Source organism: Rhinolophus hipposideros (assembly GCF_964194185.1).
Source record: "Rhinolophus hipposideros genome assembly, chromosome: 18".
NCBI lineage: Eukaryota > Metazoa > Chordata > Mammalia > Chiroptera > Rhinolophidae > Rhinolophus > Rhinolophus hipposideros.
The window spans coordinates 8033688-8060211 of record NC_138064.1 but is presented as its reverse complement, the minus strand read 5'-3'; the positions used below and the strand labels follow the sequence as shown (position 1 = coordinate 8060211).

At 44.6% G+C, this 26524-nt stretch overlaps 1 protein-coding gene across 1 annotated transcript in view; it reads right to left on the bottom strand.

Annotated features, from left to right (window-relative positions):
- AOAH (acyloxyacyl hydrolase) overlaps positions 1 to 26524 on the bottom strand; it is a 136072-nt gene that overhangs the window by 2294 nt on the left and 107254 nt on the right. Inside the window, exons 14-18 of the mRNA XM_081079479.1 lie at positions 23028 to 23200; positions 16374 to 16432; positions 16228 to 16287; positions 14860 to 14956; positions 7659 to 7735 (exon numbers count right to left, since the gene is read on the bottom strand). Of these exons, the coding sequence (XP_080935605.1) occupies positions 7659 to 7735; positions 14860 to 14956; positions 16228 to 16287; positions 16374 to 16432; positions 23028 to 23200 (466 nt within the window). The remainder of the gene's footprint in view (positions 1 to 7658; positions 7736 to 14859; positions 14957 to 16227; positions 16288 to 16373; positions 16433 to 23027; positions 23201 to 26524) is intronic.

Below are 26524 nucleotides of genomic sequence, written 5' to 3'. Positions count from 1 at the left end.
TACCACATATAGCACACACACATACACACATATCCCACACTCCACATACCACACACACACACAAAGGCTCACTGGCAAGCTGGCAGGTTTCTGGGAAGTATCTGATCATCTCTTACACACAAAACAATCAGTGTCTTCAAAGGCAGAGGATTGGTCTTGTGGCTGTTTTTCCTGCTATTTCTCAACAAAGGAGGCTGCTGGCCAGGTCTGTAGAAAATTATTAGTTGTTCTTTTTTGTTAATTCCCTTTCAACTTGATACACATAAGCTATCTTTCTAACAATTATGAGTCACCAAGACATTTGTGGTCATCTATTTCCCAGTCTAAATAAGGGATGAGATAGGTGTAAGGATAAGAAGAAAGTTAAAATGAAAGAGCTCAGATGGAGTATGTGGTAACTATGTGGTTTGAAAGCAATTAGGTGGCTGTCACTCCAGTGGAGATTAAAATATGAGTGTGCATTGCTAATATGTTGGGTCTAAAATGAGAGTGACATTGTTATTACTAAACTAGAGATTTGTGATAAAAACAAGCCACTATCATCATTCATTCATCGGAGGAACATTTAATGAGCACCTACTGGGTTTTTCTTACAACCAGCCTCCTCTCATACCTCCCATGACACACAGCACCAGGCAAGACCCAGCCATCCTTTCCCCTCATTATCCCAAATATATTTTGTGCTTCCTTATCATACTTTAAAATATTAAAGCAATACCTAGTCATTTGAGAAAAATTTTAAAAGGCAATTAAACAAAAAGAGAAAAACAGAATAAAAAATCATCTGTAATTATAACAGAGATAACCACTATTAACTTGTGTGCACACACACACACAAATTGGATCCCTTTGTAAATATCATTTTATAATCTGCTCTATTTGAGGTATAATTTACACATACTACACTACGATGAACTATTTCGTAAACAGTTCTGTAAGTGTTGATAAATGCATACAGTTGAGTAATAGTCCCCACAATCTTTAATCTGCTATTATTTACTTTGCTCTATATTACAAACATATTTTTGTGTCACTAAAGGTAGAACAATATCATTGTTTTTTTTTTTTTGATGCATAGTATTCCATCAGGTGAGTGCAAACTAATTTATTCCTCCAATGGAGACTTTTGCCACACGTGTCCCTAGGATTCGTGCTCAGGACAGGGAATGGAGACAGCTTCCTCCTGCCAGTTCACATACATGTGCTGCACAGGCGAGGTTCATAGGCTGCTTTGCTCACGAATCTTACCCAACACGCAGGGGATGGCATCTGGTCCAGCAGAATGCGAGGGAAAGGCGGGGTTCTGGTTAAGTGGGGTTTTCCGGTTAACTGAGCTAGCACCTTCCGTGTCTCTTCCTCTGTAGTTGCTTCAGCTGCCTGCGTGCTCTCGCAGGGCTCCAGCTGCGAAGAGTCCAGATAGCTGCCACATGGGTGGTACTGCTTTTGTCCGGACACCATGGCCGATTCCAGTACATGTGGCCCTTCTGCAGGTAAGTCTACCTCTGATGGGTACTGACACCTTTCTGCAGGCACCCCTGCAGCCCCATGTCTGTGGGGCACGCTGCTGCTGCTCAGAAGCCCTCTCGGTGCCAAACCCTGTGCTGCTCATTGGTCCACTGCGAAGTCTCCTCTTGCTTCTCTTTGAAATTCCCACAGAAGGGGTGACAAAGCAGGGTGACTTAACACCCCATTGCTTGATACAAGTTTTTGGGGAAACAGCTAGTTCAGTTTTTACTCACAGCCCCTGATCTCAGGATTCAGGAGTCTGTAGTGAGAGAAGTGGAACCTGCTAGAGTTTTTCATTTGGACCCGTGGTGACAGCCACCATATGGCTCTTAGAATTTCTCTTCCTTCTAATGATACTCTTTAAATTGAACCATGCTTCTTTGCGTAATTGGATTTGTACTTATTTTCAATGTAAGAAATTGTCCAAACCTGTAGAGAATGTTTATAAGATTTGATTTATGCCAAAGTGACGATAATTGCTGAGAAGCAAGATCTCAAATGCTCAGAGAATGACAGTTTTGCAGCTTCTTTTATGCATTTGAAATTAAGGCGGGAACATAAGGAAGATTATATGAAGATGGGAGAAAGCAAGGCAGGGACTGGATTGCAGGATAGTTAACAAGATTATGTGATCTATGGAGGGTATTTATGCTTCTGAGGGGTCTAAAAAGAGGCATTTCAAAGGTTAACCTGGATGGACAAAAACAATGAGTAGGACTGGCTTAAGGCAAAGATAAACCATTTATGAAAACGTTGTAGGCCTGGGGCGTGACTCCCCACCATGGCCTGCCCAGTTAGGAATTTATGACCCGATCACCCTGTGAGGTTACTTTCCTTAGAACCCCTTTTTCGTCCACATTACTATGCGTTCTTCCCTAGGAGAGTCCCCAGTCCCCTAAGCAGATGCACTATGTCAGATCCACCCCACAAGTTCAATGAGACACACCCAGACAGGACAGAAGCCCAGCACTGGTCATAGTTGGACACCATCTGGGATTCCTCCCCACACCTACTTCATAAGCTAATTGTATGTATGTTGCTACAAAAATAGGACTCTTGAGTAAGACAACCATAAAAATCAAATCCTAACATGTAACCACCTCTTTGTAATATTTAAAAAAGAATAAATGTAATTCATAGCAAGATCATATAGATTTTGCCAAAAACTTCTCATGGCATGATACCTCTTTAGTTGAATCCTTGCTAAATTTAACTCTGGGGTTCTATGGGACCAAACTGAAAAATCCACTCTGGTTTTATCTTCTGCGGGAAGAAGGCTTCTAGGCTATCTTGGTGCGATGGCTCTTGAACACCTTCAGGGTAATCTGGAACATGGGGAATGCGTGGCTTTGCTTCTCTGACCTCTTACTCTGTTCCGAAATAGTCTAGTGGGTTTCTGGTCACTTTTGGTCTCAATTAATTGTAAATTTGTAAACTTACAACATGACAATGGTGTGAGATGCATTTAAACACTTCTATTTAAGAGGACATGTGACCCCCCCCCCCCACCCCTCAGCCTCTCTGTGCTGACTCCTCCCCAAAACCACTATTGCTATTTGTTGATGAGTAAAGCAAAGTGCACATACATAGTGCATGTGCAGGGCCAGCCTGAGGTGCCTGTGGTTTGAAGCTTTCCTGACCCAGAAGCCCCCGCTCACGGCTGGCATAACTTCCTTTTATGAGGGATTCCACACGTCTGCCCAGGACCATTGATTATGCATCTTGTGTCTGCTTCCAGCAATGTACAGGGTCAAGGGCTCCAGAGAGAGGAGGGCAATTGATGTCACCGAAGGTTTATTGCTTGCAGGAAGAGTTTTGAGAGGATGGTTTGAGTTGCTGCTGGCACTGTGAGAGGAGAGGAGCTAGTTTTGCAGAGAGCTTTGTTGGGGTAAGCTGCTGAGGCAGGAGGTGTTGGGGATGGTTAGCTGGGTGGTTCTGGAGTAGCCAAGGAAACTGGACTTGATATATGTCTGTAGCTCTTCCAACATTTTCTCTTTACTATTGTATGATTTTAGGCCCAGAGATCTTTTAAGTGCCTATCCAGATGCTTAATTTTGCACATATTAAAAAAAAAAAAAAGAGCATTTGAACAAGTAGAATTGCTGCAGCTTCCATAGGCCACAAATCTGGGTCTTCAGGCTTCGCAATATCATTTGTTTTCTAGGTCAAACTTTCTTTGCATTTTGTGGGCAGTTTGATTGCTATTCCTAACTCTCTGGCACAGCTGCTGTCACCAGAGGCATCTAAAGATCTCCTAGGTCTTTATTTCCAGTGAGTCCTCTATGGGCAATGGTTCCCACCTCATGGTGGTCACATCTGCGTAATACCTCTTTGAGTGTGGTGGGGCCTGTCACTTGCTTTGAACTTCTAGAATATGGCAGAGGTGATGGATATTACTCTGTGATTAGGTTACATAGAGTTGTGACTCCTGTTTTGCTGGTGGACTGGACTCTCTCTGTAGCCTTGTGTCTTATACTCATTGGTGAAGCAAGCTGCCATGTTGGAGAGGCCCACATGGGAAGGAACCATGGTGGCCTCTCACCAACAGTCAGCTAGGAACAGACCCTCAGTTCAACACCTCAGACCTCAAGGAATTAAATTCTGCCAACAAACATACAAGCTTAGAGGCAGATCCTTCCCCAGTCAAGCCTGCAGGTGAGACCCAGCCCTGGCAGACACCTTGCTTGCAACTTGGGAAAGACAGTGGGGTAGATGACCCAGCTAAGCTATGCCTCCCAGAAACTGTGAGCTAAGAAATGTGTGACCTTTTAGGTAATTTGGTCTGCAATAACAGATAACTAAAATATGTGCTCAGTCTTAATCCTCTTTGATCTTTATTTTCCTCTACAAGTTGAAGGAAAATCTCATCCCTACAAATTTCTCCAGCTCTTAACTAGAAGCTGGTGATTCCAAAACCTGTGTTTCCAGGCAAGATCACTCTCCTCAGATCAGAATCCATAACTTTGACCTAATGGCCATTTCAAGAGTTCCATCTGGATATTGGGCAGGCGCCCCAAATTCAGAATGTTCAGATCTGCCCCTTCTTCTGAGTTTCTTGACTGAGTATTTTTCACCTCTCTTATCTAGCCACCCAATCCTGTGAGTCAGCTGCCTCCTACCTACCAAATCCAATCAATCAGCAAGTCTGGCATTATAACCTTCCACGTCCCCCCTTATATTGAAGAAGATATTTCTCAAAGTTTTGGTTTTACATATTGGGAGTGAGCTAAAAAGGTAAAGCAGTTGTTAGTCTGCTTATTTTCCATTAAAAGATAAGCAAAGAGTTTAGATAGTGAATTTCATTTGGCTCAAAAATTATCATGTGTAAATCATAAATTGAACTGTTCTATACAACCCATGTTTATATTTATTAAACTTGTCTCCCGAAGAAAACTGGAGCAGTTGAACCAATAATGATTAGACACTCCCCTGGTTTCTTTAGCAGAATTTTAGGAAGAAATAGGCCAATAAGATAAAGTCTGCGCCCCTGCTGGTGGTGAGGGACCAATTCCTGTTGGTTGTGTCAAGATGAAAAAGATGTGGACTCTCCTAGCTGCCCCATTATCTAGAAGGATCCATTAACTCTGCCTCTGCTGTAAGGCAGGTCATCTGGAGGGGCACAGGCAGGGACATCCGAAGGCTCCGTTCAAGGCTTCAAGTCACAAGTCTATCTTGATGGCGCTCATATCTGTATCATTTCTTGAGTTCTAAGCGTGTATATTATCTACGGAAAAGACATCCCTATTTGAACTCCTGTGGGCTCCTTAAATCCAACACGTGCTAAACTCCTCCTTAAACCACTCCATCCCCTGGGTTCTTTACCTCAGTGGGCAGTGGAGTCATCAATCCAGTTTCCCAAGTCATGAAAGAAGTGTCAGGCTTAGCATGTCTTTCTCTTTTACCCTCACATCTAGTACGTGACCCTGTTCTGGGGATTCAGCCATCTGAGTCTCTCTCATACAAACCTTTCTGTTTCTCCCCACCCCCACTACCTTTGTTCAGGCCAGCACCATCTCACACACAGGTGCATTCCCCTAGTTCTCCCTCCCAAGAGACGAGCCCCCCACCAAGCCATTCTCCATGCTGCTATCTTTTTAGAATACAAGTCTGGTTCTGTTTCTTTCTGGCTTAAAAACCTTCCGTGGAGCTCCACTCCCCACAGGAAAAAGCTCAAATTCCATACAGACCTTACATCATCTGGTCCCTGATTAGCTCCCTTCCTTCTTCCTCGACTCCAGGTCCTAGCTGGACTGTCGCACTTTGGTTTCCTCCAAGGAGCCATGCTTTCTTTGAGACCCAGGTCTTCGCCGATGCAAAAGCACTTTCGGGAACCCCTCCCCTGCCTAGTTTATGGTCTTAGTTCTCAATTACCTCCTCAGAACACCTTTTCTAACACTCCTTCTTCCCCCCTCCCCCATAATGTCCCAGTAGCACCTGTGCTTGTACATTTGGAGGCAGTTAACACTTTATATTTAATTATCTGTTTACTTGTCATTCTCCTACTCTACACTATAATCTTCTTACATGGCAGGGGCAGTTTCTTGTTCGCTCTTGAATTCTCACAGTGTTTGAGATGGGGTGGCACTCAATAAACGTTTTCAGATGGCAAGTTGCAATCTGGACTGTTCAGCTTAATATACGTGATAAGTAGGCAGGCTTTACGCATGGCTGTCCGTTGTCGCCCATTTTAGATGTGGCTCCACCACTGTTGCCCACTCTGTCACCCACTACCAGCATGGGAACAAATTTCTCGGGAATAACATTAGATTACAGCACATACGATATTCAGCTTTTGACTCTGTTCTCCATAATCAGTTACAGGCAAAGCTGTTTGAGGGGAAGATGGAACTTCAATTTGACAGACCTTGAACCCTAATATTTTAAGAGCCAGGGACAGGATTGTCTTTTGATAGGACAGACATGTCCCAAGGGATAAAACAAAGCTGTCTTTGACCCTCTTCTTTTTATATTTTTCCTGATTAACTGACCATCTCTTTATAGGCCTTTTCTCTATAGAAACAGAAGGGTAAAATTCTATTAGGTAAAAAGAATGACAACTACAGCCTAATTATTGCCAGAAAGAAGGTCTCCACATTAACTATTCTAAAATGAAAGACATCATTTTTTTTGGGAGGCGGAGGAAAAGGTGGCAGACTATAATACTTAACCAGCTTCTGGCCAAAAATTCTCTCGGATCAACTCATCCAAATGATACACAGGAAAGTTAGATACTCTGAGGTGCATTGCTTTGGTCTATTTAGTTTTGTTATTTAAAATAGTGAGATGGGCATTTAATGCTATAAAATTTACCCAGCATTTGTGGGACACCACTGTTCATTAATCTATTGACAGAGTAACACTCTTTTTTTTTTTTATTGGTCATGCCCGTGGGTTCTCACTGGGCCAAGAGCTGGGGGAAGGTGCTACACTTCCATCCAGGCTCCTGAAGGAATGATCAGCCCTCCCTGTGGTTTGACTGACCATCAAGACCAAGGTGACTGGGAGTGCTTCTCAAATTTGGACGCTTGTCACTGCCACTTATCAAAGGCTGGGTCTGAAAGACTATAGTTGGGGAGAATTTCCGGCTTTCAAAAGAAAAAAAATGGCAGAAACACTCTCCCCCTTCTTATTCTATTATTATTTTTTAGTTAAGAAACATCATGAGCACATCCAGTATGTATAATGGATAAAAAGGGAGCTCCCCTGGTTGAAGCCAGGATAATGGACAGGGTGGGGGCGGGAGGGGACAGAGTCTAAATATATATATATGTATTTTCTTTTTTTTCTTTCTTTTTTTCCTTTTTGAGTACTTGATTTATTGTTCTGTCTTATGGAGGCCATGACCTATACCCCTCCTTTCATCGGCCCCTAGAAAGCACAGGGTTGATGCTGTAGGCTCTCACTGGCAGTTTCTCAGACCTCCCCTGCACACATTACATGACTGCGAATTAGTCAAGAAGCCAGGTATCATTTCCACCTTATTTTCTTTTTACTCTGATTTTCATGAATGTTCTATCTTATACATGTGTGGACGTTTACCTCAGATTGCTTCTGTAATAAAACAGGATAAAAATAAACACATGAATGCATAATTATATTTAAAAAATAATCTAACAGATAGTCTTCAGCAACTACTGTGTGACTGCGCATACCTCATTGGGGTGGAATCCATCGACGGGCTCAATGAGCTGCCAGGCCTGCCCACCTCTCTTCTGCCACTTCTTTGTGACTGCAGGGCACACATACAACCAGTGGGTTAGAGACACACTTCCACCAGCAACAGTCAGGGAGCAAGGACTGTGTGAAAAACGTCATCATAGCTCCCTACTTCCAAGCCACACGCGTACCCAGTCATGGCTGCCTCTGAGTTGCTGTGTCAGGCTGGGGGCTTTCTGAACGGAAATGATCTTCCCATTGTATAATTCCCCCCCATCCCCCAACTCAGGAAGAAAATGTGTGAGAGTGTTGGATAAATGTGGTTTGTGTCCTGAGGAGAGTGGTGGGAAAAGGTCAGCTCTGGAATATTCAACACCAGTTTAACTCCATCTCCTTTCTCAGTGGCCAGTAGGACAGTATTGCGGGAGCAGGAAGGGAAAATCGAACATTTTGTTAACATCACATTTCATGGGCTACCATTTCCAGATACTGCCTGTATGTGTCAAGCAATCACCAGGAAAAATCCAACCGTTTGTCAGAAATCTAATTACGTATGTAAAATTATCTCAACATCACGTTTAGAGTGAGAAGGGCTACAGAGAAAATATTTTGAGCCCCAAAGTGATGAGAAGCAATAACGCTATTCGTCAACAGGAGTAAGAGACCAGGAATGTCTGTAGTAGTAGCACATTCTCTCTGCATTGTGGATCATACAGGCAATAAGAACTTGCTGAGGAAATTTCCAGGCCTGGAGAGCCTCCAAAGAGAAAAAATCGTGCAACCTGCTGCTCCCCGCGTGGCCCAGGTCCTCACTTTCCCACCCTTCAGAGAGGGGAGCAGGCACAGCTAAGATTCCACTGGTTCTTCCTCTTCACTCCACAAAAACTCAAGGGCCGGGATCTGTACCCTGGTTGTTTCACCTCCACCTCACCTCAAAGGAAGAAATGCAAATTCTGCTGGGGGCCTCGACTGGACAAAATTAGCTGGACTTTCCCAAAGTGGAATTGGTTTATTCTGCTTTCGTAATTAGTCCTAATACCACAACATGCCATCCCCACTAGCTACCCAAGCCCTGTGCCCAGAGGGCCTGCTAATCCTGCTGCCTTCCTCTAAGCTCAGGAAAAAATTTCTGCTGGTGGTTTGTAGTCCTGCACACTGGACCTCCAATTCCTGCTCGCTTCTTCCCTGCAGAATGGCCACCACTGAACACTCTTGTATTTTGCATCTGGGCTTTACTGGAGGTTGTTGGAAGAAGCAGCTATTGGAAAGTGGCCTTTGCATTTCTCGTGAAACTCAAACTGTCCAGTGTGTCCTCCACATGGAGTCCCAAGGGAGTTGTTTCATGCTGGTAACCGATGTATCTCTGAAGCAATGGAATGTAACTGCTCTTCTGATAGGAAGCTCAGAGCTGCAGTGGTGCTAAAACCACAGGAACCCTTAGGAAGACTTACTGGTTCTGCTGAACCAGCTTGCAGACCTCGATAGTTTCTTCCCTGCCCTTGGCTGCAGCTACCTTGAAAAATAAAAGGCTGAGGCTCGGGAAACATCTGCCTTCTTTAGTTTGCCTAGCTGTTCTTCCTGTTGTTTCAGGCACGACTTTGGAATCAGACTTTCTGCTTCGGGTTCAATTCTGGGTGCTCTGCCTTTCCCTCTGGACCTGACGCTTTAAAGCTCCTACGGGTCCCAGACTGCCTTCCCTGGGCACAAAATGCCGCAGCCCATTCCTGCCAGTCCCTGCTCATCCATCATTGGTTCAGGCTCTTTCTTCCCTCCTTTACCCAGGAGGATGGGCCAGTTACCTACTGTTTTCCAGCAGGGTGGGGATGGTGTGTCCTGCTTTCCTACTTTATAACTTTATGCTGATTCTCTATCTGAACCACCTCCAATCTGAACAGTAATTACCCTTAATGGAGCGCCAGGCAGTTGGAAGTGTTTCTTTCCATGCAGAGCCACTGTCACCCCCACTGAGCCCTCTCAATGCTTTTGTTCTTTTGCAGTATGTGCCTCGTCTCTACCTTGCAGTCCCACAGGGTCTCTGGTACAAGCACCCACAAGGACAGCAACCTGCCAGTGCTCCCTATGATTTCAGAGGTCAAGTCGCTTCCATTCCACTTGTGCCTCTTTACTTAACCCTAGTTCTCAGGGAATTTTTTGTCCTTTTACCTGCTTCTCCCTTTATTTTCAGTTTGGTTTCACCTCGTGCTATACAAATGTTAAAAAGAGAAAGAAAAGGAAGAATGAAAGAAATCCCAATGGGATTTTAAGGCTAAAAAGACAATGGGAAATTAGCCCAGCCAAGACCTCAGACAGAGTCTGCTGAAAAGTTACAGAGTTGGATGAATAAGAGGCTGAGATGGTACTAAAGAAATTTACAGCAAGCCGTGGGCCTGACCTGGACCACCCCATAGCCTCTGACTCAGTGTGGGTAGGAAGCCTCTTACAACACTTTTGACTGTCCATGTTTGCAGAGAAGTTTGAGTGACAGCTTGAATCTAAACCTGTGCCTTCACCGGGCTCTAGAGAAAATTCAGAAAAAGAATACTGTGATCTGGAGATCTGGAAAATCCACAGTGGAAAGCCAATTTGAGCCTATCAAGGAAACATAGTTTAAGCCAAGACTGTGTTCCTTGAGAGACGTGTTGACTAGGCGCCTGATATTTACAAGGTCAGATTTGCTTATACTTGAGTTTCCTCCAACATGATTCAATTTTGGCACCAAGGCTTAACGTGATACTAGGCTCTTTCCATTTTGATGTGCATTCTATGTGCATTCCTAAGTACCACACTAAAAATCCTGGCCCGTAGACAGAGGGAGAGGTGCTGGTAGATGTTATACTTCATGTAACAAGTGGACATAATTCAGTCATCAGAATTAGTGACTGTTTTAACATGAGAAGGGATGGTTATGCCCTCCTACTCCCCTTGGAGCAATTGAACAATTTCCATAACGTGGAATTCTGAAGAGAAAACTGCAGAACAAAAGCAAAAAGAAAAGAGAAGGGATATTTACTTGCCAAGCTTTGCAAGGGATCACGGGCATACGCTAAGGTGGGGGGTAGTGGGGGATGCCCACATTTTATTATTACTACGCTCTCCTCCCTGCCAGGAAACATGCGTGGGGGGGTGTCCATCCCCATCCCTCCCCCACATGAGTAGGATGCTACAAGGGAATGCAGCGTGTAAAAGTACTGGCTTATCATATAGAGTAATCCGATTGGTGTTAAAAGAAATGCCATAGGTTACCAAGGCTACAATCAGTCTATTCACAGTGGGAAACATCATTTTCTCACATGATTATTATGTTGGAGAGGGTTATCAGTCATCGCATATCTGCAGACATCAGTGTACACTGAGAGGGAGAGTCAGGAACTCACAAAAGTGTTTAAGGTTTCACCGATATTGTGACTCGTGCTAGGCAGAGCCACCGTTTTTTGTTTGTTTATCTCAGGGTGAGATTTTGCCTTCTCAGAGCAACCGCAATACCAGACAGTGGTCTCTGTTTCTTCCCTGATTGATTTTAGGGTGGGAGGTCCAAGCAGGGGTAGCCTAGCAAGTTGGGCAGTTTTGTTCTTACCTGGGACCATGATTCAAAATAGGTAAATAAACTCCAGTTTGTTCTTTAGAAGACCTGAGTTAAACTTTATGAATGATCCCTTGGGTTTGATGTATAACATATTTTCTTTATCTGTCAAGTCAGAGAAACTCTTCTAATGACCAGCTTTTTAGAGATGCAATAGAAATGACAGAAGATTCATAAAATACTTGGTCGCTCCTTGATCAACAGCAACACTCGCAGATATTTAAAAAGAAATCTGCATCCTGGTTAGTCAGCACCATGAAGTCATTGGTTGTTTTTACAAACAGAATACATAGGAGAACTAAGAACAAGGTTTACTTCAATTGAGTTGTGGGAGTGGAGGGCCGTGGGTGGTATAGGTGAATGGTCAGAGTGAAAATGTCCTTGTCAGCCAGGTGACATTTTCCTTCCTCTGTTTGGGAGATGTTTGGCACAGACAAAGAAAGAATAAGGACATTACCCGCTCAGCCTGGCATTTCCTGAAGGGAGGGAAAATTGCTGCCTGTTTAGTTCATAACCAGTTGGAGGATGAGTCAGCAAGAGAGAAAAAGTCTTTGGAGATGAGCAATCATCTTTCAGGGCTGGACTGAGGCTCTCAGAGTGGAGAACAGCAGGCTTCCAAGGGTCAGGGACCCTCAACAGCAATTTGCTTTGTCACAGGGCATGAAATTGTAAATTTTATATTAAAAACGAAGATACTGATGACGCCATAGTCAGCTCAAATATAGTAGAGAAAGGAGAGGAAAGATCTTCATGTGACTCTTAAGACAGCAGATTTAATAAACAATTCTATAAGGTCTTTATTTTTGATAAAAGAAGACTGCAGTGATAATGAGATGCATTTCTACCGCAGCGTCCTCTAAGGAACTGAAAGTGACCCAAAGGCATGACTGGAGATGGGAGGTGGGTTGGACATTGAAAGAGAAGAAGCATTTATTCTCCATTTATCATATGCCCTGGAAGAATGTAGTAGGTGCTTTCCATGTATTGATGGCAGGGACAGTGGGAGGATGTAAGTGAATAGTTATTGAGTCCTGACGACATTACAAGGGTTGTCTCAATCCTTGCATAAACCCCTTGTTTAGTTAGTGCTACGTTATACGAAAGAAAACAAAAGCTAAATGGTTATTTAATTTGCTCAAAGTTACACAGTTATTCTGGGTCTGAGCTGGGATAGGAACACAGTTCCCATCTGGTTGTAAATTCTGGGCTCTTCCTGTAATAGCACACTTCTCCTACATGAGGTAGGCCCGATTTCCCGGGTGATGAGCTGCTCAGGTGTGGGAGGTTGCCCAGGAAGATGGATCTGGGAGTGGGTGACCCCTCTACCTGCTTTAGAAAAGGCTACGATTTCAGGATAAACGTTTCCTTCGCAGTAATCTGATCTTGGACATAAGTGAAGCCCTTGGCAGAGTTCCTGATACCTAGATACAAATTCCAGCTATTTTGGAGGTGGATACGGTGGTACCTCAACGTTCCATGTAGACGCTGTATCATACAGATGTTTGTGGGGGCGGATCAGGTCTCCCTTTCCTCTGCCTTCACACACCCTCCCACTGTGTCTTTCCCAGTGAAGGGCCAGGTGGAGAAGGCCCTGTACCAAAACAGACCTTCACATGAATGCCAGGAATTTACAAAATCTCAGGAAATTCCTTGAACCGTTGATGAGAATTTCCAAGCAAGAAGAAATACCAAGGAGAGTTCTCAGTAAGGTGACTGACTGCCATTTGATTTAGAATATTCAGTCCAGTGTCATTAAAATGCAGTGTCACTGAACTTTTTTGTGTGTGGCTTTTTCACTGCATTTATTATTGCTGTGATGACAAGGATGGGCTGATGACCTCTGCATCGAGCATGTAAGGTCATCAGCGGAATGCTGGCCAGTGCTGGGTCAAGGAGATAGCTCTTCTCTCTAGGTCCTGCACGGAAATGAGAACAGTTCTGTTCTGTTGATGCGATCAGCCCAGCCCCTATACGGCACATAACGGGACTTAATAAAACTCGGTGACTAGCTGACTAAAGTTATTAATCTTGGAGCATTATAAGCCCTATTTATGAAATTTGAATGGGTCATCTGTGGATTGAGTTAAAATGCAGATTCTGATTCGGTAGACCCTTATTAGGAGTGGGGCCTGGTTGTGCATTTATAAGTCGCCCCCAGTGGACGGGACGCTGCTCATCCCAAACCACACGTTGAGTAATAAGGGTGTGAGGGACTGGTAATCTTTCCTGGGGACCAGCAATGCCGCAGGCATGGCTTTTAGGGGTATCACACATGATTTCACATAGTCATCCCACAGATTTGGTACGGAGGTATGGTATCTCCATCTTCAGGTCTGGAAAGAAAGCTAGACGTGTTTGTTCAGGGACTTGCCTGTAGTCCCAGAGATAATAAAGGACAGAGCTAGAGGCTACTTTGGAAGATGAAACAGTCCCATGTGAATGCTAGCCATTATTATGTTTAATAACTTTATATTCAAGGTTGATAATGATCAAAGATCACTTGGTGGTATATTTGTTTACACCAGGAATTCATTAATGAGTCTTTAACTCTGCATTTTAATGAGCGGTTATTTATCAACATGTCTCTCCCCATGAGAGAACTATGTATCACCTAGGCAGGAAATCTAGTTAAGGGAGATCAGTCTTGTTGAAAAGATGTTCAGAATTGAAGTACTAGAGTCTGCAGGGCCAGCGTGTCAGCTAATGTAATATTTGATAATTCATGATGGCCATCTGCTTTCTCCCAGCTGCTGGGGGCTGAGGGGTGAGGGCTTTGAGGGTTGGAGAGATAAAGAGGATAAACTCTGGAAGAGAAATCATCCATCCTTTGCACACACTGTAAAGCTTTTCATTAGCTTCGTGTCAGCTGACAGTCATCAGGAGGCTTTTCTCTTGTACAACAATTGCTTAGCAATGAAAATGAGATGGGGAGGATTAAAGCCAGTAAATAATAATTTTTCAGAGTCCAGATGTAAAGGAGGAAACCGTAGCTCCAGTAATCACGCCTGTTTTTGGGGGGGCCACTCATCAGTGACCCCTGGTATTTGGACAGAATACTTGAAAAGAAATACTAATGTTCTTTCCAGGAGGCTGGGATGTGGGTTGTCCACTTTGCCTCACGCAAATTTGAGCTCCTCCTTCCCCAAAGAGACTCTGATTTGTTTCTTTATGTGGAGGGCCTGGGAATCTCTATTGCTACTGAGTTTCTGGGTAATTCAATGCCTACTTTGAGAGGCACTGCCTTATCCCTTATTCCTGTCACACTCCCCGTTAGCCCACCAGTGAGGGGGCATTGCTGTACAGGCAAGGACAAGTTAGGTGAGTCCAACGACCTTCTGCTGGCTCCCTGCCAAAGCTTTTCCCAACTGGTCACTGGCTCTGTTGCTTCAGAGATTCTACACTGATGTGAATAAGGAGTGATGCTGACCTCCCACCTTCCCAGAAAGAGTGTCACACTTTACCTTTTTTCAATACTCAGAGCTATTAGTGTGTCAGGATAGTCAGGAACCCCTGTCCAATCTACTGCCTGCTGGCTTATAAACCCCTTGCTCAGGCAAGCTCTAAACAGTAGCTGTTGCTTTTGTCTTGTGTTAATACCCAAACCCAGCAAAACTTACTTTCCTGGAAGTCAAAAGCCACGTAGAACAGATCGAAGTTTGTGAATTTCTTGCTGGTTGCAATTTTTTTCAGTGTATTGGAGAGTTGTTCCGCTCTCTGAATACAAAGGAAACAGAGCATGCGATGGAATCGAGACTTTGGCTTTAGTTCCAATTCCAGCAGAACAAAAAAATCGATGGTCCCCACCCCCACGCCAAGCCTTAAGCACAGAGCAACTCTGCACATTAAATTCTACTCATGCACAAAGGGCCAACGGACACATGAAACTCTTAAAACTCATTAGGAACCAAGTCAGTGCAAAGTAAAGTAATAAGATCCCACTTTTCTCCATGGGATTGGCCAAGAAAAGATGAACGCTCATGATAATATAGAATATTGCCGAGGGATAGGTGATGGAGAATGTCAATTTGTTTAACCTTTCTAGAGCGCAATTAGGCAAGATGAATCAAATCCTTAAACATGGTGTACTCTTTGACCCAGTAATTTTTCTAGAAATTTGTCTTAAAGAAACAGACACGGTACACAAGGACACACACACACACACACACACACACACTATAATGCTATTTATTACAATGAAAAATTGGAAATCTGTATGTCCAACCCCAACGGATAAAATAAATCATGGTGCGCTCCTATGCTGTGTACTCTAAATTGATTACAAAATTAGGATGTGAGGAATAACTTATGAGCATCAAAAGGCATAAAACAGTATTCCCACACTGTGTAGACACAACCCCGGAAACATCTAATTAAGAAAGTAATATTGGAAAGACATATACACATATTAAATTTGGGTGGTGGCATCTGGGGTGGGATTTTTGTTATGGGACTTTGTGCTTTTTTACACTTGCCAAGGATTTTGTTTTTTAAGTTGAAACATTTCTTTTGTGAAAAAAAATTCAATGAATCTTTTACAAAGATATTCACTACCCCTGAAAAATTGCACGAACCATGGAATTGCATGAACCTCTTTTCAAGAAGAGAGGAGGGCTCTGGAGTACCTGGTCCTCATTTAATGTGGGAGAACTCCAGTCAGACGGGGCCTAAGCTTACTCACTTCTCTCCACCTCTACACGTATGCCTAGGACCGGCTTTAAAGGGTGTGTGTACGTGCATGTAGGCGAGAGACAGGCAGACACAGACAGTGACCGAGAGACACAGTAAGAGCGAAAGACCCACAGGAGGCAGAAGGAGAGAGATAGGGTGTCCCACATGCTCTCGGCTCTCAAACTCCCTGGAAGCGTGATGTCTGACCAGCTTGGAGGCCATTGTGCTGCCACAGTGCCACCCTCAGTGAAAACACTGCAGCAAACACAGGTTCAGAATGATTTGAGATGGCATCAAAGCACCTGCGAGAATCCTACCTCTGAAGTGAGAGTGCGGAGTGTCTGGTTGGAAGACATCCAGCCATGGCAGGGGGTGACCTGAGAGCAGGAAAATGGTATGTGATTACAGAAAAACAGGGCTGGTGATGAGGGGGAATGTGGCCTTGGACCAAGCGAGAGCTCACCTGAAGACAGCTCAGGAAGGAGTAGAACTGGTCATAGGTCACGTCCTCGTTTAGCTGGCCTGGAACACAGAGAGGTCAGGAAGCACTCAGAGAGAGCAGCCAACTGGAGACACGTGTGGAGGACCTGCCTCCCCTGCGGAGGGCTGGCCTTCCAGGTCCTGCCCTGATTTTTCAACTGCGGTTGCTTTTGAGGAATGGCGGGTGCTTCCCTTTCTGAGTCCCTAGAAATCAGACCTGGAGTGGGGGAGGTCAGGCCTTAAGGAGTTCGTGCCCTTCCTGAGCCGTGGCCATGAGCTTGGGCAGGGCCTGGGGGGCCTGACCTCATCTGGACCCCAGGTAGAGATACAAGGGTACCATATGGACCAGCACACCACTACCAGGGGACTTTGCAGAACCGTGGCTTTGTCCAGGCATTGGGTTAAAATGGCACGTTCCTATGGGGCTCAGGGAGCATTCAAGAAGGTAGGTGACAAAGCCTCCCTTCCAAGTTTATGAAACACCCAGGTCTCACCCAATGCTCCATGCTGAGGGCCTCGCAGGATATTCTGAGTGTCTGAGGGTCTCCAAGAGTGCTTGGGCAGCCATTGGAGCGGGGAGGTCCCCAGAGTAAATCCCTGCATGGTCCAGTGGAAGTCTTATCTGAGCCCCAAATAGTAGATATGCTGTACACTTACTGTTTTGGTGCAAGTCCCGGGGTTGCCTAAGAAACAAGGCGGGGAGTACCACATGCAAGTTCATCCAGAGCCTTTCCAAACATCAGTGGTAGACACAGACTCTGGGGTACGGGGGGGGGGTTCTTCCCTCTTCTCAGTGTCTCCCCGCTCTCTTCCCCCTTACAGCATACCCACCCCGAGCATATTCAGCTTTCATGCTGTGGCTGAGACACAAAATCCAGGCTCTCCCAAAGCTCAGCGGTGAATCACTGAGGTCTTATCCATTAATACTTCTCTCACGCTCGAAAAAAAAAAAATAAAGGAAAATAATAGGCCCTATCTCTGAGTAGAGAGAAAGATTGAAGGTGATAGAACACAGTCTTATTTTTTTCACTTATGTTTCAGATCAGTTAGACTGCTAGGTAGATTCAATTTTCTTGTCATAGAGGAAAAATACATTATCTTTCTGTGTGGGTGAGTGAATCCCACGACTGGAAAACCACAGGCTTATTATCGCCATTAAAGTCACAGTGACACACCAGGCCTCGGCTGCTCCCCAGAGATGTCTGCGTCTTTACATTTCAGATGAATCCCAAATCACTGGCTTCTGTCCTTGCTCTCACTTTATGGGCTCCTCATGGAGCCCTGAGCTCTAACTTTCCCCAAGATCCTGCTTTTCACCACTGAGGTTCCTTTCCCTCGTGTGTGTGTGTGTGTGTGTGTGTGTGTGTGTGTGTGTTATAATTTGTCTCCTCTCTGTATGTGTCCCTGTGTATCTCAGCCCAACCCAGCTGCAGTGACTGACATATCCAGCCTGCACTGTGCACCCTCGATTCTCCTTGTACCTGGATGACTTCGCTCTGGTTCCCTCCTGGGACGGCCCCTGACCTGCAGCCTTCTCTCCACCATCTTGTTGGAACCAGGGCCTCATAATAAACTTTAGGTAGCTTGGCTGGGACCCTGACACCCTGCTTGGTCCTGCCGAGCCCTCTCTCCTGGAGAGGTGTTCTTTCTCTCTTTCCCTTGCCCAGTGGCTGCAGTCTCTTCAACCTGGGGGAGGTGGCACCTCATGCCTGACCCTAAGTAGCACTCTGGGACCTTCCCCTTTTCTACCTTCAAGCCTATCCAGAGGGATTGAAGCTTGTCCTGCTCCTGGATACTGGGGACTCATCTGCTGGATCCCCACTGGGGGTTAAACACAGTCAAAATCTTGTTTCATCCCAGCTTATTCCCCTCTTCCTGCTGTCCTACAGCTGAGGTACCAGCAAGCTTAGATGAGACCACAAGGCGTGCCATCCCCCTGGGCCTTCTCCCAGTCCTGTCCCTTCCCCCTCTCTCTCCCTGCCCTCCGGCACGGGCTCCAGTTGGACCAGGCTAATGAAGGGAAAATCCTAGTGTGAGTAGGCAGGTCTGCTGCACAGGATAGGGGCATGTTCGGTGTGGTTAGAAGGTAACTGGGAAAGCTGTGAAGAGGGGAAGCTGTGTTTCACCTCTCGTCTGTTAGCGGTTAGGGTGACTGGGGCTGGTCAGTGGGCGTGTTTGTGCTGGGCTTACGGTTTAGAGAAAGAGAAGAGAACAAAGAGTTCTTATGTTTTTCTCCTCTTGTTGGCCTGGTCAGTTTACCACTTACTCTTTCTTTTTAAGTGTTACCTTTTATCTCTGTTACTTTAATGGTATTGTTGCTTTTTGAGGAGCCTGAGTGTAAAGACTGATCCTAGGGGAGTGGGGGGTGGGAGATGAGGGTGAGGGGGATCAAATATATGGTGATGGAAGGAGAACTGAATCTGGGTGGTGAGCACACAATGGGATTTATAGATGATGTAATACAGAATTGTACACCTGAAATCTATGTGATTTTACTAACAATTGTCACCCCAATAAATTAAAAAAAAAACTACTGTACAACCCGAACTTATGATCCTAAAAAAAAAATAAGAAATTAATAGCATCTCAAGATGCTATTAAAGTTAAAATAAAACTTGTGAAGAAAAAAAAAAAAAAGACTGATACTCCCTACATGTCATACCTATAAAGAGGTAGTGCGACTCCCTGGTTAGAAAGCGAATCTGGCGAGGAAAGCTGGTCAAGAATGACCAAGACAGAAGGACTGTCCTGCCGTGGCCAGGAATTGTAGGGGCAGAGGAACTCCCAGTGTGTGTGTGCATATGGGGGGTGGGTGGGGCACTGGCTGCCCAGTGGGTGTCATAATGCTCCCTCTGAAGACAAAAGGACACGTTCTACCTCAGCTGGTTAGAGCAGCAGTGAGTGTCTCAGTCATTTGTAAGTTCTTTAGGGCAGGGTCTTTGGTATTTATTTAATGCTGGGACCATAAATGAAATTTTAGGCCCCATAAAAGCTATCAGGTATTAACAAAGACCAATCACACGTCCATGAAATACGATCTGGGGTACTAAAACTTAGTAAAACCACTCTAATTCAGACTGGCAGTGACAGGATATAAGGGACACTACATTATATTTTAAAATACATTACGTTTTAAGTTTAACAGTGATTGGGGTAAAACCAAGTTCTTGTTCGATCTTTGCGGCAGAGAACTTTCAAGGAAGGCCTATGGGTACGCTTATTTGTAGCCGGAAACCGTGACCTCTGGATCGTGGTCTGCCCTGGGGACAGCTCCCAGTAGGCTCATGGCTTGTGCCAGTGTCACTGACACTTAGGAATTTCACTGTCAGGAGCTATATACTCTTTCCCTCAGCGGAGTTGTCTTTTCTCTCTCCTTGAGGAAATGAACTCCGTCTTAGTGTCATCTTTACCCCCAGAGCACATAATAGGTATCTTGGACATATTTATGGAAAGGGTGCCTTCCTCACAGATGATGTCTGAGAGGATTCCTCACTGGTCAAAGCTGCCCTTTCTCAAAAGATCTTATGTAAGTAGTATCCTAATGTGTGAAACTTACACTTGGGTAATTCCTCAAAATGACTATCCATTTCTCGCCAGGAATTTTAATTAGCGGTAGAGACTGTGGGTCTGTCAGAGCCTTTGGCAGCCAGACACTGGCTGGGTAAGTGACTCTCAAACATGGCAGAAGAGGACAGATGCTGGGAGGGAGGGAGTCACATCCTGGCAGGAGTGAGCTGGGAACCTGGTCTCGGCCTGGGCCTCCATTATCTGCCGCTCTGATGCTGTGGCATTTATCCTTTGCTGAGTTCCCACCTGTCCTACTGAGGCAGCAGAGACTGTCACTGATCCAAGGACTGTGTCCTTTTGCTCCCTGAGCTCTTGCCTAATCCTTAAGTCAAGTCCAGAGATTATCATCATCATGGCTCAAAGGCGGAAGTAAATTGGAAAACCCTTTGTTTGCGTACACAGCCCTTCGCACAGTGTCCTGGGAATCAGACCAGGGTGTTTGGCTATTGATGAAGGTGAGACACACCCTAGCCGAGGCAGAGCATCCAAACTCAGAGGATGGCCTAGCAGGAAACTGCTTCTCTGTGGTCCCGTGAAAACGAAAGACCAAAGACTGGATATGGAGCAGAACAGAGACAACGTAGAGCAGCAGCTTTTTCTACAAGTCTCTCTGTTACCTGAGGAGAGATGGGAATCTGGGTAAATCCCAGCAATTCCCAGTCTGTCCAGGACCCTGAGGCTTCGTTGGGATTTTATAATTTATTTTCCATGGCAACCAGGCAGTAGGGATAATTTAGGAAATGAATAATACCTTAAACATCTTAAACAAGATTTGATGGTTTCAACTGTCTCCCTAATTCAATGTTTTTTTTTCACAACTAGGGTTGTTTTATACAGAACAAACTCAGTCTGCCTTTTCCTTCTTCCACTTTTGTGCGTGAAATGCTCCTGTAGGATTAGCAGCTGAGGCCATCTGAAGACAGGGAGAAGCGTCAAGAAGGGTTTCTCGACCGTGGCACTCTTGACATTCTCGGTTATGGGGGCCTTCTGTGCATTGAGGATGTTTGGGACCGTCCTGGAGTCTACCTGCCAGATGCTAGTAGCACCTCCTCTCCAGTTGTGAGAATGGGTGGGGGTGAGTGGGTTGCCTTGGATGTGAACCAGGGGCCTAGAGAATCTAGCAAAGTGATCAGTGAGTCCCCTAGTCACTTTTTTTCTTTCCCTTGCTCCCTTCCAAATGGCATGGAGTCATTATTACATGCTGTAGTTAAGTCAGGTGACCTGGATGGCATATCTGAAAGAATTTACGGAACCAGAGTTCATGGAAGGAGAATAGGATGTAAAGGCAAAACCCAAAGTCAAGTCCCTATGGGTATGATGGAGTGAATCAGGAGCACATTTTCCCAACCCCCAACTTCCCTGCTCCAAGCACTTCTTAGCATAAGAGAAATTTAGGACTCTAGAAACATTGTGTGTGGTGGTAGTGGTGGGGGGGAACTGCAGTTTTCATACCCAATGGCTCAAAGAGACATTCTCAGCCCAAATGGTTGTCCTTCATGTGCCCAAGGCAGCCCAGAGTAGAGCCAAGTTCTCCGTGTGATCACGTTATCACGTCTAAGGGGCCCGGTCAAAGCCACGGGAGGAATAGGAGGAATATACTTTCCTCATGCAAGACTGGATGGTATTTTGCCTGGATAATAGCAACATTTGTGGCACATTTTTTAACTGAAGAGGAAACGACCTCAGTCTCCTTGGTGAAGAGCCTGGAATGTGGGTGTCTACCATTGCCCTCCAGTGAAGGGACCAGGACCCTTTGAGAACCGGTGAAAGGGCTCCTGCTCTTTTCCTGTGTGGGGAGGGGTAGGACTCCCGGAGGCAGGTGGGGGCTTGGCTTAAACAGGGGTGAAGGAGGAGGACCAGAGGAGATTGAAAAGGTGCAGAGAAGCTATATGAGTAAGGGAAAGCTCTCTTAAGGAGGGCATTAAAGGATGAGTTCTGGGTCTTGTCCCTTTGAATTGCTCACCCGAATCATAAGAAAGTGGTTGGACTTGCAGCACATTTTAGCTGACGGTGGTTTAAGGAGGGGGCTACAGCCACACAGGGAAGGGGCAGCCCCTTTCATGAGAGGCTGGCACAGGTGCTGCCAAGTTGGGGCTGAGGGGAAGGCACCCAGGCCCATCCTGGTAGATTCCTGTCTAAGGGGACAGAGGCTGGCAATCCCTACCCTCTCTCCCCGCTGAACTTTCTCCCATAACACTCATCCTCTGGCATACTTTTGCAGTCTTACTCCCACTGGGATGTAAGCCTTATGCTGGCAGGGGTTTTTGACTATTGTGTTCACCACTCATCACTCATGGCCTAGAACAGTGCCTGGCACAGAATGGGCACTCAACAACTATTTTTTAAAGGAACATTCTCCTCCAAAACACACAAAGAAGAGCCATGCTACACCCAGCTTACACATACAGTGAGCTGTGCAACATTTGGCAAGCTACCTAACCTCTCTGAGCCTTAGTTTATTCATCTATAACACGGAATTAATGCAAACGTCTATCTCACAGGGGTGTCTTATAGATTAGCATGGCAGCCCTTCCTACAGCTTTTACAGCGTAATGCAGCTGGAGTGCTAGAGGTGCTATCAGAAGCACCTGGGGGATCTTTAAAGCACTTCAGAGCCCAGGAATCCAAGAGAGCTTACAAGCAGGGGCAAACCCTCCGGATGACCCTCAGCTACAGAATTCTATCTGGCCACCAGGGGGCACTCATCACCGAAGTTCAGAGAAATCCTTTCCTTTGACTCAGGGCTTTCGGGCTCTTTTTCATTTGGGCTTCATCAGCTCCTTCTAGATTTTACCTTCAGTTAAAAGAGTTTCCTGATTTAAACTCTTACTTTTCAGTTTGTCCTAATTCTTCATAAAATACTTCTGCTCTTTCTGTCTTTGGATCTGATTCTGCCCACCTTTGGATGCTGACCTTTAGATCCTGGCCCTGGGGGCTCTTCCCTTCATCGGTTCTGATCTGTGTACTGTGGTGGTATTTTAGGTGTGTTCCTATATAATGTGAACTATATATATTTGAACTAGATATACATGGACATTGTTAAAGAGTAAAAGTATCTTCAAACTGTTACCGAGAGGATGATATTTGTCGTGCAAATGATCCCAGAGAAAGGCTCCATCAGGTAAGCCGTATAAAATAACGTGGCTCCCATTCGGCAGGTGGGAATTTAGGAACTTCAGAGACTCCATGACTTTGGAGTAGAATTGCTCAGGAGTGGTCATTTCTGGGACCGGGTCAATCTTCCTGTTGGTAAAATAAACAGAAAACAGCTTATAGATTACAAGGATAGATGCATGCGAATATAAAATACCTGTCCCCTGAGACCCCTTCCCCCCCTCCCTGGGTAGTTATGGTGCTAGTTGCAAAATATTCTTGGCTTCCTGTCTCCCTTGTGGTTGGGTGGGCCATGTGGCTGGTCTGCCTATGGGTTGTAGGAAGAAATGACGTCTGTCATGTTTGGGGGAATGAGAGCTACTAGAATGTTCTTTTTCTTTGCCATGGGTCTGGGCAATGTTCTACACAGCAGTTACTTCACCAGTCTGAGTCCTGGAAGAGTCACATGACGATTTTTGATAGACAGGTAGTGTGAGTCAGAAGTAAACGTCTGTTGCTTTATTCTATGACGATTTGAGGGACTGTGTGATCCTGCAGCTTAACCCCAGCTGTCCTGACCGACACATGCAGGTAATGGAATCAAAGGAGGCTGGTGTTGATTAGCATTTGTTTGACACTTTGAAGTCTGCGACTTGGTCTTTAAGACTTTCCACATATAGTACAGGCAGGGAAACAGAATTTCACGGAGCAATGAAGTTACACTATGTGTCCACGATGTAGCCTTCCTTTTTACACCGAATTTGAACCTTCATGAATTTCTTGATAGACTACTATTTTAGGCTATGTCCCTGTAATGCTGTCTGCCAACAGACAATTCCATTTTGCATTAATGCCTTTCTGTTCATACTGTATTTCCCCCCAAATAAGACCAGGTCTTATATTAGTGTTTGCTCCAAAAGACATATTAGGGCTTGTGCTCAGGGGATGTCCTCCTGAAAAATCATGCTAGGGCTTATTTTCCAGTTAGGTCTTATTTTCGGGGAAACACGGTAGTAGTGCTTGTGCTCTATAGAGGATATTTGAAATTTTAAATTATATTTTTCTCTTGTTTCATAAAAGTTAGTGAGAAAAGGAAAATAAAGTTTTGAAAGTAGTTTCAAGAGCATAGGCCTAAAATCAAAGAATTTAAGATAAAGATGGAAATCACAAGTGAGCTGAAAGTAGCAAATTTTTAGTTTCAATGAGACATTTTTTGAATTTAAGCTGGTTGACTTTGGTTTGGAAAAAAGCAAATATAAGTAATGTACAAATAAATATATTCTACAAATACACTGTTGAAAGTTACTCTTAAATATTTTCCTTCCTTCCTTCCTTCCTTCCTTCCTTCCTTCCTTCCTTCCTTCCTTCCTTCCTTCCTTCCTTTCTTCCTTCCACCTTACAAGAAAAGGTATAAATAGGGATGTTAGAACATTTTTTGGCTTTACTACGTAAGTCTATTATTGTTCATTTTTTTGCACAGTTGACTTTTGTACACACTTTCAGGAACACCTCAAGTTCAAATTAAGTACTAACCTGTACTTACCTGATAATATGGATTCTCTAAGGTTTTCATCTACTCTTGAGGCTCTAAGCTGCTTGATGTCATCCTGAGTGGAATAATGCTATAAATTGTTTTCTATTTCGAATCCTTACAATTCCAAATTTTGGAATAATCCTATAATGGGTTGCATAGCATCCCTCAGAATATGACCTTATTTGGAGCAGATGTAATTAGTCAAGATGAGGTTATATTGTATTAGGGTGGGCCCTAACTCCAATACTAGTGTCCTTATAAGAAGAGGAGAGGACACACGGACACACACAGGGGAGAAGGTCATGTGAATATGGAGGCAGAGGGTGGAGTTATGCTGCCACAAGCCAAGAAATGCCAAGGGTGGACAGGAGCCACCAGAAGCATGAAGGACATGGGAAGATTTCCCCCTAGGCTCTTCAGAGGGAGCATGGCGCTTGACTTTGGACTTCTAACCTTCAGAACTGCGAGAGAATAAATTTCTGTTACTTCAAGTCATCCAGTTTGTGGTACTTTGTTATGGGAGCCGTAGGGAACTTAATACAGATTTCAAACCAGGAAAAGTAAGTCTGTTACGTACAGGCTGGACCCAAGGCATAAGTGACATGGCAAGATGGGACAGAAAGAGGCCCCCAGGGATATCTACCATTCTTACTTTTAAGGGAGGTCCTAAAAGGACATTGTCAATATAATTTTGGAGGGACTTTTTCAAAATGTATCAAAATTTGAAGTTGACTTACTCTTGACCTTGAAATTTGACCTTCAGAAAGTTGTTCTATAGTAAAATTTCCACAAATGTACATACAAATTGCAACACTGCTTGGAATAGTATAAAACTGGAAAAAGCTCAAAAGCCTGCCTGCATAAATTGTAGTAAATCCATGCAGTAGAATGCTATGCAGCTATTAAAAAGAATGGAGGAACTAGATGTAGATGATTGTTGCACAACATCCTGAGTGTACTAAATGCCACTGGCTCATTGTTCACTGTACGATGATTAATTTTACATTATGTGAATTTCACCTCAATAAAATAAAAAAGAATGAAGTAATCTGTGTGTATTAGCATGGAAAGACTGCTAAAAAGTGTTGTTTATTGAAAAGAACAAATGGCAGAGCAATAAGCATAGTGATTTCATTGCAATGAATATTAATACATATGTAAATTAGAATTTGCATAGAAAAAATCTGGCTGCAAATACTTCAAACTCTCACGATCGGTTAACTTGGAGCAGGTCCGAGCTGTCTCTCCAACCACATGAAATCAAGATGAATTAAGATGGAGAAAGTCTCCCTGACCCCCTATTTGATGATTATTTTTTGGTTAGAGACACAACCGTGATGATAAACAAAGAAACAAAGATAAACAAAGGGGCACCCCCCCAAAATTAAGCAAGCATAACCAAAATGGCTAATGACTCCGTGAGATCACGACAGAAGCCTTGGTGCTGCTAATGAAATGGATTCCCATCATCTTTGCCCCATCGTGTAAAGCCACTTAATTTACGCGTGTGTCGTAAAATCCTATGTGCACGGCAAAATTAACCAATTCTTAGCTCAGGCAAGGGCAAAAGGGTGTAAGTGACAGATGGAGGAGCAGCCCTTCTGAATGCCGTAGAAGATGCCTTCTGGCTTCTCAACGCCATTTTGATCTGTTAGTTCCAGTACGTTGGTGACCCGAGAGTCCCAGCAGTTTGGGAAGCGCCTCCTAGGCCTTCATTGGTGTCAGTCAAAGGCTGAATGGGTTGAGCTGAGAGCGTCTAACCCTTTTCCAGGTGTCCTGGAGCCCAGTATCAGGCCCACTTCGCCATCCTGGCTTTGCCTATCCACCTCGGTGCCCTGTATCCCCCTTCACACGCCAGCAAGCTCACGCCAGTCACTCAGATGGAGAGGTGAAGGTTTGCCAAGTTTACAGAGGAGAACTGGCCTGGGGGTCACAACGCT